Source organism: Pseudophryne corroboree, chromosome 2 (genome assembly GCF_028390025.1).
Source record: "Pseudophryne corroboree isolate aPseCor3 chromosome 2, aPseCor3.hap2, whole genome shotgun sequence".
Lineage (NCBI taxonomy): Eukaryota > Metazoa > Chordata > Amphibia > Anura > Myobatrachidae > Pseudophryne > Pseudophryne corroboree.
In genome coordinates, this window is record NC_086445.1 from 38,737,834 (window position 1) to 38,751,598 (window position 13,765).

General features: G+C 54.2%; 1 protein-coding gene across 6 annotated transcripts in view; it reads right to left on the reverse strand.

Annotated features, from left to right (window-relative positions):
• Positions 1–13,765, reverse strand: part of PLEKHB1 (pleckstrin homology domain containing B1) — a 210,709-nt gene that overhangs the window by 16,504 nt on the left and 180,440 nt on the right. For all 6 annotated transcript variants that reach the window (XM_063951184.1, XM_063951186.1, XM_063951187.1 and 3 more), the window contains exons 3-5: positions 6,532–6,684; positions 6,115–6,217; positions 221–260 (exon numbers count right to left, since the gene is read on the reverse strand). In XM_063951184.1, the coding sequence (XP_063807254.1) occupies positions 221–260; positions 6,115–6,217; positions 6,532–6,684 (296 nt within the window). The remainder of the gene's footprint in view (positions 1–220; positions 261–6,114; positions 6,218–6,531; positions 6,685–13,765) is intronic.

A 13,765-nucleotide genomic window follows, 5' to 3' on the forward strand; every position in this document is an offset into this window, starting at 1 on the left:
CTTATTAATTAGAGGCCACTTCTGAGTAATTATTTTTGGTTATCATCTCTATGGTATTGCTTAAAACGTTCCCTATTACCTTTCACCTTTTGGCAGTCCATCTCTTCAGCACTTTACATACTGCCCACAGAAAACCCGGACCCTACACTGATGAGCACTTCACGTTAGCCAGTGGGTAAAGCTTTGGTACACAGAGCTGCCATGTAAACGCCACACTTACCGGATGGAATCTTGCATCCTCTAGAGCCATCTTCCAAGCTCTGAAGACAAAGACAGGACAATCAGAGAGAGACGTTACGCGGTCACATTGTTATACGGACTCTGAACGCAGGCGAAATAACTATAGCAGTGCCTATGCTAGATCAGGATCTGATAGCAACTGTCCTTGTACCATTACCCTTGTAAGAAGAGGACGACAGGTGTACAAGGGTCAATTACTTCCTCCAACACTATAGGGGGCAGATGTACTAAGCCTTGAGGAGTGATAAAGAGGAGAGAGCTAAAGTACCAGCCAATCAGCTCATAACTGTCATCTTTCAAACACTGACGGTGACATGGCAGTTAGGAGCTGATTGGCTGGTACTTTATCTCTTTCCACTTTATTATTATCCAAGGCTTTAGTGCGTCTCCCCCTAGATCTAAAAATATTTTGAGGACTAGTACAAAGCAGACAACTGGGAACCTCCAAATAATTACACTGGACCTGGCAAATTTGTTATCTAGAGTTTTAACGCAATCTGAAACCTGGACATCCGCGATCGGAATCAGTACGTAATCCCGCCGGACGGGATCCCGGTGGTCGAAATACAGACACCGGGATCTCGACGAGCACAATTCCGACAGTGTGGCGAGCGCAACGAGGCCCCTTGCGGGCTCGCTGCGCTCGCCACGCTGCGGGCACGGTGCCTCGCTACGCTCGGCACAATTATTTATTCTCACTCTATGGGTGTCGTGGACACCCACAGAGGGAGAATATGTCGAGATTGTGCCGGTCGGGATCCTAGTGTCGGTATTTCGACCGCCGGGATTCCGTCTGGAGGGATCTTGACCGCATCCCCCACGATCATTGCATACCCTCCAGCTGGACCTTGTTGGCAGGTACAGAACCTATTTTGTATGGTTTGTACCGATTTTTGACTCTCCAAACTTCCATGGAAAGTATAGGAAAGGGGTCATGGCCACGACCCCTTTGCATGTGGCCACGCCCCTTTCCTAATTTGTACCGATTTTTATGTATAAAATGTTGGAGGGTAAGTCATTGCGACAGTTCTACGTTAGTGGACGAGACAGATGCAAGGATATGGACGCTATAGCGAAACACAGAGTACAGCATCACTCAAGGGCTCCAACTGATCCTCTAAATGCTAAATAAACCCACTCATCAAATAAGGCTTGTGGTTTAAGTATACACAGGGGAGGCAGCCATTTTGTGAGGTGCCATGTTTTTAAAGGTGAAAGTAATATATTATATAGACTCCTTACACGCAAAGTGAGATATTTCAAGTCTTTTTTTGTTATCATTTTGATGATTGTGGCTTACAGTTTAAGAAAACCCCAAATCTCAGAAAATTAGAATATTGTGAAAAGATTCAATATTGTAGGCTCAAAGTGTCACACTCTAATCAGCTAATTAATCCAAACCACCTGAGCCTTTAAATGGTCTCTCAGTCTGGTTCAGTACAAATCACAATCATGGGGAAGACTGCTGACCTGACAGTTGTGCAGAAACCCATCATTGACACCCTCCACAAGGAGGGAAAGCCTCACAAGGAAATTGCAAAAGAAGTTGGATGTTCTCAAAGTGCTGTATCAAAGCACATTAATAGAAAGATAAGTGGAAGGGAAACGTGTGGAAGAAAAAGGTGCACAAGCAGCAGGGATGACCGCAGCCTGGAGAGGATTGTCAGGAAAAGGCCATTCAAAAGTGTGGGGAAGCTTCACAAGGAGTGGACTGAGGCTGGAGTTAGTGCATCAAGTGCCACCACACACAGACGGATCCTGGACCTGGGCTTCAAATGTCGGATTCCTCTTGTCAAGCCGCTCCTGAACAACAAACAACGACAGAAGTGCCTTACATGGGCTTAAGAAAAAAAGAACTGGTCTGCTGCTCAGTGGTCCAAAGTCCTCTTTTCTGATGAGAGCAAATTTTGCATCTCATTTGGAAACCAAGGTCCAGAGTATGGAGGAAGAATGGAGAGGCGCATAATCCAAGATGCTTGAAGTCCAGTGTGAAGTTTCCACAGTCTGTGTTGATTTGGGAAGCCATGTCATCTGCTGGTGTTTGTCCACTGTGCTTTATTACGTCCAGAGTCAACATAGCCATCTGCCAGGACATTTTAGAGCACTTCATGCTTCCTTCAGCAGACATATGGAGATGCTGACTTCATTTTCCAGCAGGACTTGGCACCTGCCCACACTGTCAAAAGTACCAAAACCTGGTTCAATGACCATGGGATTACGGTGCTGGATTGCCCAGCAAACTCGCCTGACTTGGACCCCATAGAGAATCTATGGGGCATTGCCAAGAGAAAGATGAGAGACATGAGACCGAACAATGCAGAAGAGCTGAAGGCCGCTATTGAAGCATCCTGGTCTTCCATGACACCTCAGCAGTGCCACAGACTGATAGAATCCATGCCACACCGCCAGGGCAGTCGAGAGCTGGGCCCAGGTACTTTTAAAGGGGCGTGGCCTAATCACAGGAGGTGTGGTCATGTACCCTTAGAACAAAATACTGAAAAAAAAAAGTATTTTAGCACCTCCATGGCCACACTGCAGCTCAGCACACAGCGGCGTGTGCTGGGCTGAGGAGGAGAGCTGCAGCTACTGCTGCCAGGTAAGGGGGAGGGGGGCTGGGCCCCTACTGGACACTCACTGGGCCCCTCCATCACACCTGGGCCCAGGTAATTTGTACCCTCTCCCCCCTCTCTCGGCACCACTGCACGCCGCATTGAGGCAGTAATTCATGAAAAAGAGGCCCAAACCAAGTACTGAGTACATAGGCATGATTATACTTTTCAGAGGGATGACATTTCTGTATTTAAAATCCATTTTTTATTGAGTTTATGTAATATTCTAATTTTCTGAGAGTATGGATTTGGGGTTTTCTTAAACTGTAAGCCGCAATCATCAAAATGATAACAAATAAAGGCTTGAAATCTCTCACTTTGCATGTAATGAGTCTATATAATATATTAGTTTCACCTTTACACACATACATACAGTACATGAAGCCCAGGCTTGGTTGGAGGATCGATATCTGGTAAGGTCCAAAATATCCGCAGAACTTGTAGTACTGTTGGGTATATTGTATCATCATATTTTGTATATAATGTTATTTTTGTATAGAACACACAGGGGATGATATTATATAGGAATAAACTCCTGGAAATAATATGTGTATAATGGATGAGTTTACATATGACATCGCTAATGAAAAAAAATCAAATCAAATAAAAATCGATTACTTCTGGTGTCACTTCAGCGCACAAGGAAACCCTGTCTATTCTAACGAGTAACACACACCCTACTGTAAATCATTACATACATCAGACGTGACTGACAGACACATTACCTGTATAAAAGCAATCAGCCTGCTATCTTGTGCCATTGCTTAGCTGTGGAACTGCAAGTGGACTTATAATACCCTTATAATTCCCTGCGTCGGGAAAGTATATCCCATATATAAATATATAAGCCTGGTTATACAAGGTCTCTGTGGCGTGAGGTCACTCGGGTGATGGAGGTCAGCTCGGGATAGCTGATATCATGAAGTTTGTGCCAAGAACGTAGATTGTCTCTAATCTGCAGACCGGCCAACTGGCAGGATCTGCCGGTAATCCCGCTGCCCTGATGTCCTGCAACGCTGACTACTGGGAACTGCAATCACAGTAATTACCACAATTACATACAGCTATGAAACTGTAGAAAGTGAGATCCACCCAGGAAGAACTTTGGGGGTAATTCTGAGTTGATCGCAGCAGGAACTTTGGCCCTCATTCCGAGTTGTTCGCTCGCAAGCTGCTTTTAGCAGCATTGCACACGCTAAGCCGCCGCCTAGAGGAGTGAATCTTAGCTTATCAAAATTGCGAACGAAAGATTGGCAGAATTGCGAATAGACACTTCTTAGCAGTTTCTGAGTAGCTCCACACTTACTCGGCAACTGCGATCAGTTCAGTCAGTTTCGTTCCTGGTTTGATGTCACAAACACACCCAGCGTTCGCCCAGACACTCCCCCGTTTCTTCAGACACTCCCGCGTTTTTCCCAGAAACGGCAGCGTTTTTTCACACACTCCCATAAAACGGCCAGTTTCCGCCCAGAAACACCCACTTCCTGTCAATAACATTACGATCACCAGAACGAAGAAAAAACCTCGTAATGCCGTGAGTAAAAAACCTAACTGCATAGCAAATTTACTTGGCGCAGTCGCACTGCGGACATTGCGCATTAGCGACTAATCGCTCCGTTGCGAAAAAAAATAACGAGCGAACAACTCGGAATGGCCCCCTTTGTTAGCAGTTGGGCAAAACCATGTGCACTGCAGGGGGGGCAGAGATAACATGTGCAGAGAGAGTTAGATTTGGGTGGGTTAATCTGTTTCTGTGCAGGGTAAATACTGGCTGCTTTATTTTTACACTGCAATTTAGATTGCAGATTGAACACACCACACCCAAATCTAACTCTCTCTGCACATGTTACATCTGCCCCCCTGCTGTGCACATGGTTTTGCCCAACTGCTAACAAAGGCCCTCATTCCGAGTTGTTCGCTCGGTATTTTTCATCGCATCGCAGTGAAAATCCGCCTAGTACGCATGCGCAATGTTCGCACTGCGACTGCGCCAAGTAACTTTACTATGAAGAAAGTATTTTTACTCACGGCTTTTTCTTCGCTCCGGCGATCGTAATGTGATTGACAGGAAATGGGTGTTACTGGGCGGAAACACGGCGTTTCAGGGGCGTGTGGCTGAAAACGCTACCATTTCCGGAAAAAACGCAGGAGTGGCCGGAGAAACGGTGGGAGTGCCTGGGCGAACGCTGGGTGTGTTTGTGACGTCAACCAGGAACGACAAGCACTGAACTGATCGCACAGGCAGAGTAAGTCTGGAGCTACTCTGAAACTGCTAAGTAGTTAGTAATCGCAATATTGCGAATACATCGGTCGCAATTTTAAGAAGCTAAGATTCACTCCCAGTAGGCGTAGGCTTAGCGTGTGTAACTCTGCTAAATTCGCCTTGCGACCGATCAACTCGGAATGAGGGCCAAAGTTCCTGCTGCGATCAACTCAGAATTACCCCCTTTATCTGGTAAAGGGATAGGTCCAAGCTACACTGTACTGAGTGACACACGGACAGCTAGCAACAGGTCACAACCCGCAGGCGTTACTAAGGCAGATATTAAGGTATTTCTTTCCCCCCACTATTGTCATAACGTTACATCGGATGGACATACAGAATACCGGAAGACCCAAAGGTACACACTAGCATTGTCTTTTAGCTTTGGCCGCAGTAACCCTTTCTCTGGAGGAGACACAGGGCAGTCAGATAACAATCACACAGCTGGAGGCGTGAGCAGTGAATGTGTATCCTGATTGGGCAGCAGATGAAACCAGCCAATCAGGATCTACCTTCACCACACACCTCCTGTCAACAGCCGTTTGAATGTTTCCCACACGTCTCGGGTCATCCAGAACTCTAGGGGGCAGCACTAAGTAAGCCCTGGATATTTGATAAATTATTTTCTTGGGCACTCGGTAATCACACTACTCCCACCTGGAGCAATAAGAGATAAGACCCACAGATGTGTATCTGTAACAGTCTACTACGCTGTGCTAGAACTGACAGTGCATTATACTGTAGCGCTAGGTGTCCCTATTATAAACTCTAGCTCTGTGCAGTCTCTACACAACCTGGCTAGCGCTGGATTTCTGGCGGGTAAGCACGTGGGCCAGGCACACCAATAGGAGCCATTGTGGGTTCTGCATCAGATTGATGATGCCTTCCAAAACATGCCCTGACTGCAAAGCACCATAGAACTGTTCCCGCCTTATACCCCGACGCTCAGGGCCTTACAGTAATTCAGCCCTCTAACCGGCCCCTGGGGCCCCTGATACTCACACGGCGTCATCCTCGCTCTCCGCGCACAGGTACAGTTTGGAGCGGTCTCTCATCTCTACAGTCAGTAAGAAGTCCTGGCAGCTCCCCTCCGGCGGCAGCATGTCTGCAGAACAGAAAGGTGTAAATGGCGTCTTATATCATACACAAGATGGCCGCCTGTCCTGCACATGATAAGAATCAGCTGGAAGGTGCATAGTGCGCCCGATTAGAAGACGACGAATGAGAGGCGACAGCTGGGACCTCAGGGGCGGCAGAGACTTCAAGTGACATAGACTTTATTCTACTCCTGGCCACCCGCGGACTCATCCCTCAGTGTTGAGTGATTGGATAAAGGAACCAACTCACTGAGGGCCAACCTCCAGTAGAAAGGACGGGTGCACTCAGCGGTGGGAGTACCCGAGGTCACATGACACTCACCTCCGCACTCCTGCCCAGACTTGACATTCACACAGTTAGATTTCAGGAGGATCTGCTCCTCCATGTTCTGCCGACTCTCATCGGTGTAGTAGACTAGACCACCGTCCATCCACAGATCAAACCAGTGCCTCTTCCAACGGCGCAAGAGAGAGCCTGCGGGGGGCGCCAGCAATACAGACAGTTATTCATGCATCGCAGTTGCAGATAACACCCAACACCAGGAATAGATGCAGAGAGGCCAGTCACCAGTAATGTATGGTGATGAGATAAATACAATCCAATGACACACCCCTAGCCGTCCACTTCTGCTGATGACCTGCGCCCCGTCACCACATCTGCTGTAGCGCTAATGTACTTCCCTCCCCCTGACCTGCGCCCCCGTCACCACATCTGCTGTAGCGCTAATGTACATCCCTCCCCCTGACCTGCGCCCAGTCACCACATCTGCTGTAGCGCTAATGTACATCCCTCCCCCTGACCTGCGCCCCCGTCACCACATCTGCTGTAGCGCTAATGTACATCCCTCCCCCTGACCTGCCCCCCGTCACCACATCTGCTGTAGCGCTAATGTACATCCCTCCCCCTGACCTGCGCCCCCGTCACCACATCTGCTGTAGCGCTAATGTACATCCCTCTCCCTGACCTGCGCCCCCGTCACCACATCTGCTGTAGCGCTATTGTACATCCCTCCCCCTGACCTGCGCCCCCGTCACCACATCTGCTGTAGCGTTACTGTACATCCCTCCCCCTGACCTGCGCCCCCGTCACCACATCTGCTGTAGCGCTAATGTACTTCCCTCCCCCTGACCTGCCCCCCGTCACCACATCTGCTGTAGCGCTAATGTACATCCCTCCCCCTGACCTGCGCCCCGTCACCACATCTGCCGTAGTGCTAATGTACATCCCTCCCCCTGACCTGCGCCCAGTCACCACATCTGCTGTAGCGCTAATGTACATCCCTCCCCCTGACCTGCGCCCCGTCACCACATCTGCCGTAGTGCTAATGTACATCCCTCCCCCTGACCTGCGCCCCCGTCACCACATCTGCTGTAGCGCTAATGTACATCCCTCCCCCTGACCTGCGCCCCCGTCACCACATCTGCCGTAGTGCTAATGTACATCCCTCCCCCTGACCTGCGCCCAGTCACCACATCTGCTGTCGCGCTAATGTACATCCCTCCCCCTGACCTGCGCCCCCGTCACCACATCTGCTGTAGCACTAATGTACATCCCTCCCCCTGACCTGCGCCCCCGTCACCACATCTGCTGTAGCACTAATGTACATCCCTCCCCCTGACCTGCGCCCCGTCACCACATCTGCTGTAGCGCTAATGTACATCCCTCCCCCTGACCTGCGCCCCCGTCACCACATCTGCTGTAGCGCTAATGTACATCCCTCCCCCTGACCTGCGCCCCCGTCACCACATCTGCTGTAGCGCTAATGTACATCCCTCCCCCTGACCTGCGCCCCCGTCACCACATCTGCTGTAGCACTAATGTACATCCCTCCCCCTGACCTGCGCCCCCGTCACCACATCTGCTGTAACGCTAATGTACATCCCTCCCCCTGACCTGCACCCCCGTCACCACATCTGCTGTAACGCTAATGTACATCCCTCCCCCTGACCTGCGCCCAGTCACCACATCTGCTGTAGCACTAATGTACATCCCTCTCCCTGACCTGCGCCCCCGTCACCACATCTGCTGTAGCGCTAATGTACATCCCTCCCCCTGACCTGCGCCCCCGTCACCACATCCGCTGTAGCGCTAATGTACACCCCTCCCCCTGACCTGCGCCCCCGTCACCACATCTGCTGTAGTGCTAATGTACATCCCTCCCCCTGACCTGCACCCCCGTCACCACATCCGCTGTAGCGCTAATGTACACCCCTCCCCCTGACCTGCGCCCCCGTCACCACATCTGCTGTAGTGCTAATGTACATCCCTCCCCCTGACCTGCGCCCCCGTCACCACATCCGCTGTAGCGCTAATGTACACCCCTCCCCCTGACCTGCGCCCCCGTCACCACATCTGCTGTAGTGCTAATGTACATCCCTCCCCCTGACCTGCGCCCCCGTCACCACATCTGCTGTAGTGCTAATGTACATCCCTCCTCCTGACCTGCGCCCCCGTCACCACATCTGCTGTAGTGCTAATGTACATCCCTCCTCCTGACCTGCGCCCCATCACCACATCTGCTGTAGCGCTAATGTACATCCCTCCCCCTGACCTGCCCCCCCGTCACTACATCTGCTGTAACGCTAATGTACAACCCTCCCCCTGACCTGCCCCCCCGTCACTACATCTGCTGTAGCGCTAATGTACATCCCTCCCCCTGACCTGCCCCCCCGTCACCACATCTGCTGTAGCGCTAATGTACATCCCTCCCCCTGACCTGCGCCCCCGTCACCACATCTGCTGTAGCGCTAATGTACTTCCCTCCCCCTGACCTGCGCCCCCGTCACCACATCCGCTGTATCCCTAATGTACATCCCTCCCCCTGACCTGCCCCCCGTCACCACATCTGCTGTATCCCTAATGTACATCCCTCCCCCTGACCTGCGCCCCCGTCACCACATCTGCTGTAACGCTAATGTACATCCCTCCTCCTGACCTGCGCCCCCGTCACCACATCCGCTGTATCCCTAATGTACATCCCTCCCCCTGACCTGCCCCCCCGTCACCACATCTGCTGTAGCGCTAATTTACATCCCTCCCCCTGACCTGCGCCCCCGTCACCACATCTGCTGTAGCGCTAATGTACATCCCTCCCCCTGACCTGCGCCCCCGTCACCACATCTGCTGTAGCGCTAATGTACTTCCCTCCCCCTGAACTGCCCCCCGTCACCACATCTGCTGTACCGCTAATGTACACCCCTCCCCCTGACCTGCGCCCCCTGTCACCACATCTGCTGTAACGCTAATGTACATCCCTCCCCCTGACCTGCGCCCCGTCACCACATCTGCTGTAATGCTAATGTACACCCCTCCCCCTGACCTGCGCCCCCGTCACCACATCTGCTGTAGCACTAATGTACTTCCCTCCCCCTGACCTGCGCCCCCGTCACCACATCTGCTGTAGCGCTAATGTACATCCCTCCCCCTGACCTGCGCCCCCGTCACCACATCTGCTGTAGCGCTAATGTACATCCCTCCCCCTGACCTGCGCCCCCGTCACCAGATCCGCTGTAGCACTAATGTACATCCCTCCCCCTGACCTGCCCCCCGTCACCACATCTGCTGTAGCGCTAATGTACATCCCTCCCCCTGACCTGCCCCCCCGTCACCACATCTGCTGTAACGCTAATGTACATCCCACCCCCTGACCTGCGCCCCGTCACCACATCTGCTGTAGCGCTAATGTACATCCCTCCCCCTGACCTGCCCCCCGTCACCACATCTGCGGTAATGCTAATGTACATCCCTCCCCCTGACCTGCGCCCCCCGTCACCACATCTGCTGTAGCGCTAATGTACATCCCTCCCCCTGACCTGCGCCCCCGTCACCACATCTACTGTAGCGCTAATGTACATCCCTCCCCCTGACCTGCGCCCCCGTCACCACATCTGCTGTAGCGCTAATGTACATCCCTCCCCCTGACCTGCGCCCCCGTCACCACATCTACTGTAGCGCTAATGTACATCCCTCCCCTTGACCTGCGCCCCCCGTCACCACATCTGCTGTAGCGCTAATGTACATCCCTCCCCCTGACCTGCGCCCCCGTCACCACATCTACTGTAGCGCTAATGTACATCCCTCCCCCTGACCTGCGCCCCCGTCACCACATCTACTGTAGCGCTAATGTACATCCCTCCACCTGACCTGCGCCCCCGTCACCACATCTACTGTAGCGCTAATGTACACCCCTCCCCCTGACCTGCGCCCCCGTCACCACATCTGCTGTAGCACTAATTTACAACCCTCCCCCTGACCTGCGCCCCCGTCACCACATCTGTTGTAGCGCTAATGTAAATCCCTCCCCCTGACTTGCGCCCAGTCACCACATCTGCTGTAGCGCTAATGTACATCCCTCCCCCTGACCTGCGCCCCCGTCACCACATCTGCTGTAGCACTAATTTACAACCCTCAACCTGACCTGCGCCCCCGTCACCACATCTGCTGTAGCGCTAATGTACATCCCTCCCCCTGACCTGCGCCCCCGTCACCACATCTGCTGTAGCGCTATTGTACATCCCTCCCCCTGACTTGCGCCCAGTCACCACATCTGCTGTAGCGCTAATGTACATCCCTCCCCCTGACCTGCGCCCCCGTCACCACATCTGCTGTAGCGCTAATGTACATCCCTCCCCCTGACCTGCGCCCCCGTCACCACATCTGCTGTAGCGCTAATGTACATCCCTCCCCCTGACCTGCGCCCCCGTCACCACATCTGCTGTAGCGCTAATGTACATCCCTCCCCCTGACCTGCGCCCCGTCACCGCATCTGCTGTAACGCTAATGTACATCCCTCCCCCTGACCTGCCCCCCCGTCACCACATCTGCTGTACCGCTAATGTACATCCCTCCCCCTGACCTGCGCCCCCGTCACCACATCCGCTGTACCGCTAATGTACATCCCTCCCCCTGACCTGCGCCCCCGTCACCACATCCGCTGTAGCGCTAATGTACATCCCTCCCCCTGACCTGCGACCCCGTCACCACATCTGCTGTAGCGCTAATATACACCCCTCCCCCTGACCTGCGCCCCCGTCACCACATCTGCTGTAGCGCTAATGTACATCCCTCCCCCTGACCTGCGCCCCCGTCACCACATCTGCTGTAGCGCTAATGTACTTCCCTCCCCCTGACCTGCGCCCCCGTCACCACATCCGCTGTATCCCTAATGTACATCCCTCCCCCTGACCTGCCCCCCGTCACCACATCTGCTGTATCCCTAATGTACATCCCTCCCCCTGACCTGCGCCCCCGTCACCACATCTGCTGTAACGCTAATGTACATCCCTCCTCCTGACCTGCGCCCCCGTCACCACATCCGCTGTATCCCTAATGTACATCCCTCCCCCTGACCTGCCCCCCCGTCACCACATCTGCTGTAGCGCTAATGTACACCCCTCCCCCTGACCTGCGCCCCCGTCACCACATCTGCTGTAGCGCTAATGTACACCCCTCCCCCTGACCTGCGCCCCCGTCACGACATCTGCTGTAGCGCTAATGTACACCCCTCCCCCTGACCTGCGCCCCCGTCACCACATCTGCTGTAGCGCTAATGTACACCCCTCCCCCTGACCCGCGCCCCCGTCACCACATCTGCTGTAGCGCTAATGTACATCCCTCCCCCTGACCTGCGCCCCCGTCACCACATCTGCTGTAGCGCTAATGTACAACCCTCCCCCTGACCTGCGCCCCCATCACCACATCCGCTGTAGCGCTAATGTACATCCCTCTCCCTGACCTGCGCCCCCGTCACCACATCTGCTGTAGCGCTAATGTACATCCATCCCCCTGACCTGCGCCCCCATCACCACATCCGCTGTAGCGCTAATGTACATCCCTCCCCCTGACCTGCGCCCCCGTCACCACATCTGCTGTAGCGCTAATGTACATCCCTCTCCCTGACCTGCGCCCCCGTCACCACATCTGCTGTAGCGCTAATGTACATCCATCCCCCTGACCTGCCCCCCGTCACCACATCTGCTGTAGCGCTAATGTACTTCCCTCCCCCTGACCTGCGCCCCCGTCACCACATCTGCTGTAGCGCTAATGTACACCCCTCCCCCTGACCTGCGCCCCCGTCACCACATCTGCTGTAGCGTTACTTTACACCCCTCCCCCTGACCTGCGCCCAGTCACCACATCTGCTGTAGCGTTACTGTACACCTCTCCCCCGACCTGCGCCCCCGTCACCACATCTGCTGTAGCGCTAATGTACATCCCTCCCCCTGACCTGTGCCCCGTCACCACATCCGCTGTAGCGCTAATGTACATCCCTCCCCCTGACCTGCGCCCCCGTCACCACATCTGCTGTAGCGCTAATGTACATCCCTCCCCCTGACCTGCGCCCCGTCACCACATCTGCTGTAGCGCTAATGTACATCCCTCCCCCTGACCTGCCCCCCGTCACCACATCTGCTGTAGCGCTAATGTACATCCCTCCCCCTGACCTGCGCCCCCGTCACCACATCTGCTGTAGCGCTAATGTACATCCCTCCCCCTGACCTGCGCCCCCGTCACCACATCTGCTGTAACGCTAATGTACATCCCTCCCCCTGACCTGCGCCCCGTCACTACATCTGCTGTACCGCTAATGTACATCCCTCCCCCTGACCTGCGCCCCCATCACCACATCTGCTGTAGCGCTAATGTACACCCCTCCCCCTGACATGCGCCCCCGTCACCACATCTGCTGTAACGCTAATTTACATCCCTCCCCCTGACCTGCGCCCCCGTCACCACATCTGCTGTAACGCTAATGTACACCCCTCCCCCTGACCTGCGCCCCCGTCACGACATCTGCTGTAGCGCTAATGTACACCCCTCCCCCTGACCTGCGCCCCCGTCACCACATCTGCTGTAGCGCTAATGTACACCCCTCCCCCTGACCTGCGCCCCCGTCACCACATCTGCTGTAGCGCTAATGTACACCCCTCCCCCTGACCTGCGCCCCCGTCACGACATCTGCTGTAGCGCTAATGTACACCCCTCCCCCTGACCTGCGCCCCCGTCACCACATCTGCTGTAGCGCTAATGTACACCCCTCCCCCTGACCTGCGCCCCCGTCACCACATCTGCTGTAGCGTTACTGTACATCCCTCCCCCTGACCTGCGCCCCGTCACCACATCTGCTGTAGCGCTAATGTACATCCTTCCCCCTGACCTGCGCCCCCGTCACCACATCTGCTGTATCCCTAATGTACATCCCTCCCCCTGATCTGCGCCCCCGTCACCACATCTGCTGTAGCGCTAATGTACATCCCTCCCCCTGACCTGCGCCCCCGTCACCACATCTGCTGGAGCGCTAATGTACATCCCTCCCCCTGACCTGCGCCCCCGTCACCACATCTGCTGTAGCGCTAATGTACACCCCTCCCCCTGACCTGCACCCCCGTCACCACATCTGCTGGAGCGCTAATGTACATCCCTCCCCCTGACCTGCGCCCCCGTCACCACATCCGCTGTAGCGCTAATGTACATCCCTCCCCCTGACCTGCACCCCCGTCACCACATCTGCTGTAGCGCTAATGTACATCCCTCTCCCTGACCTGCGCCCCCGTCA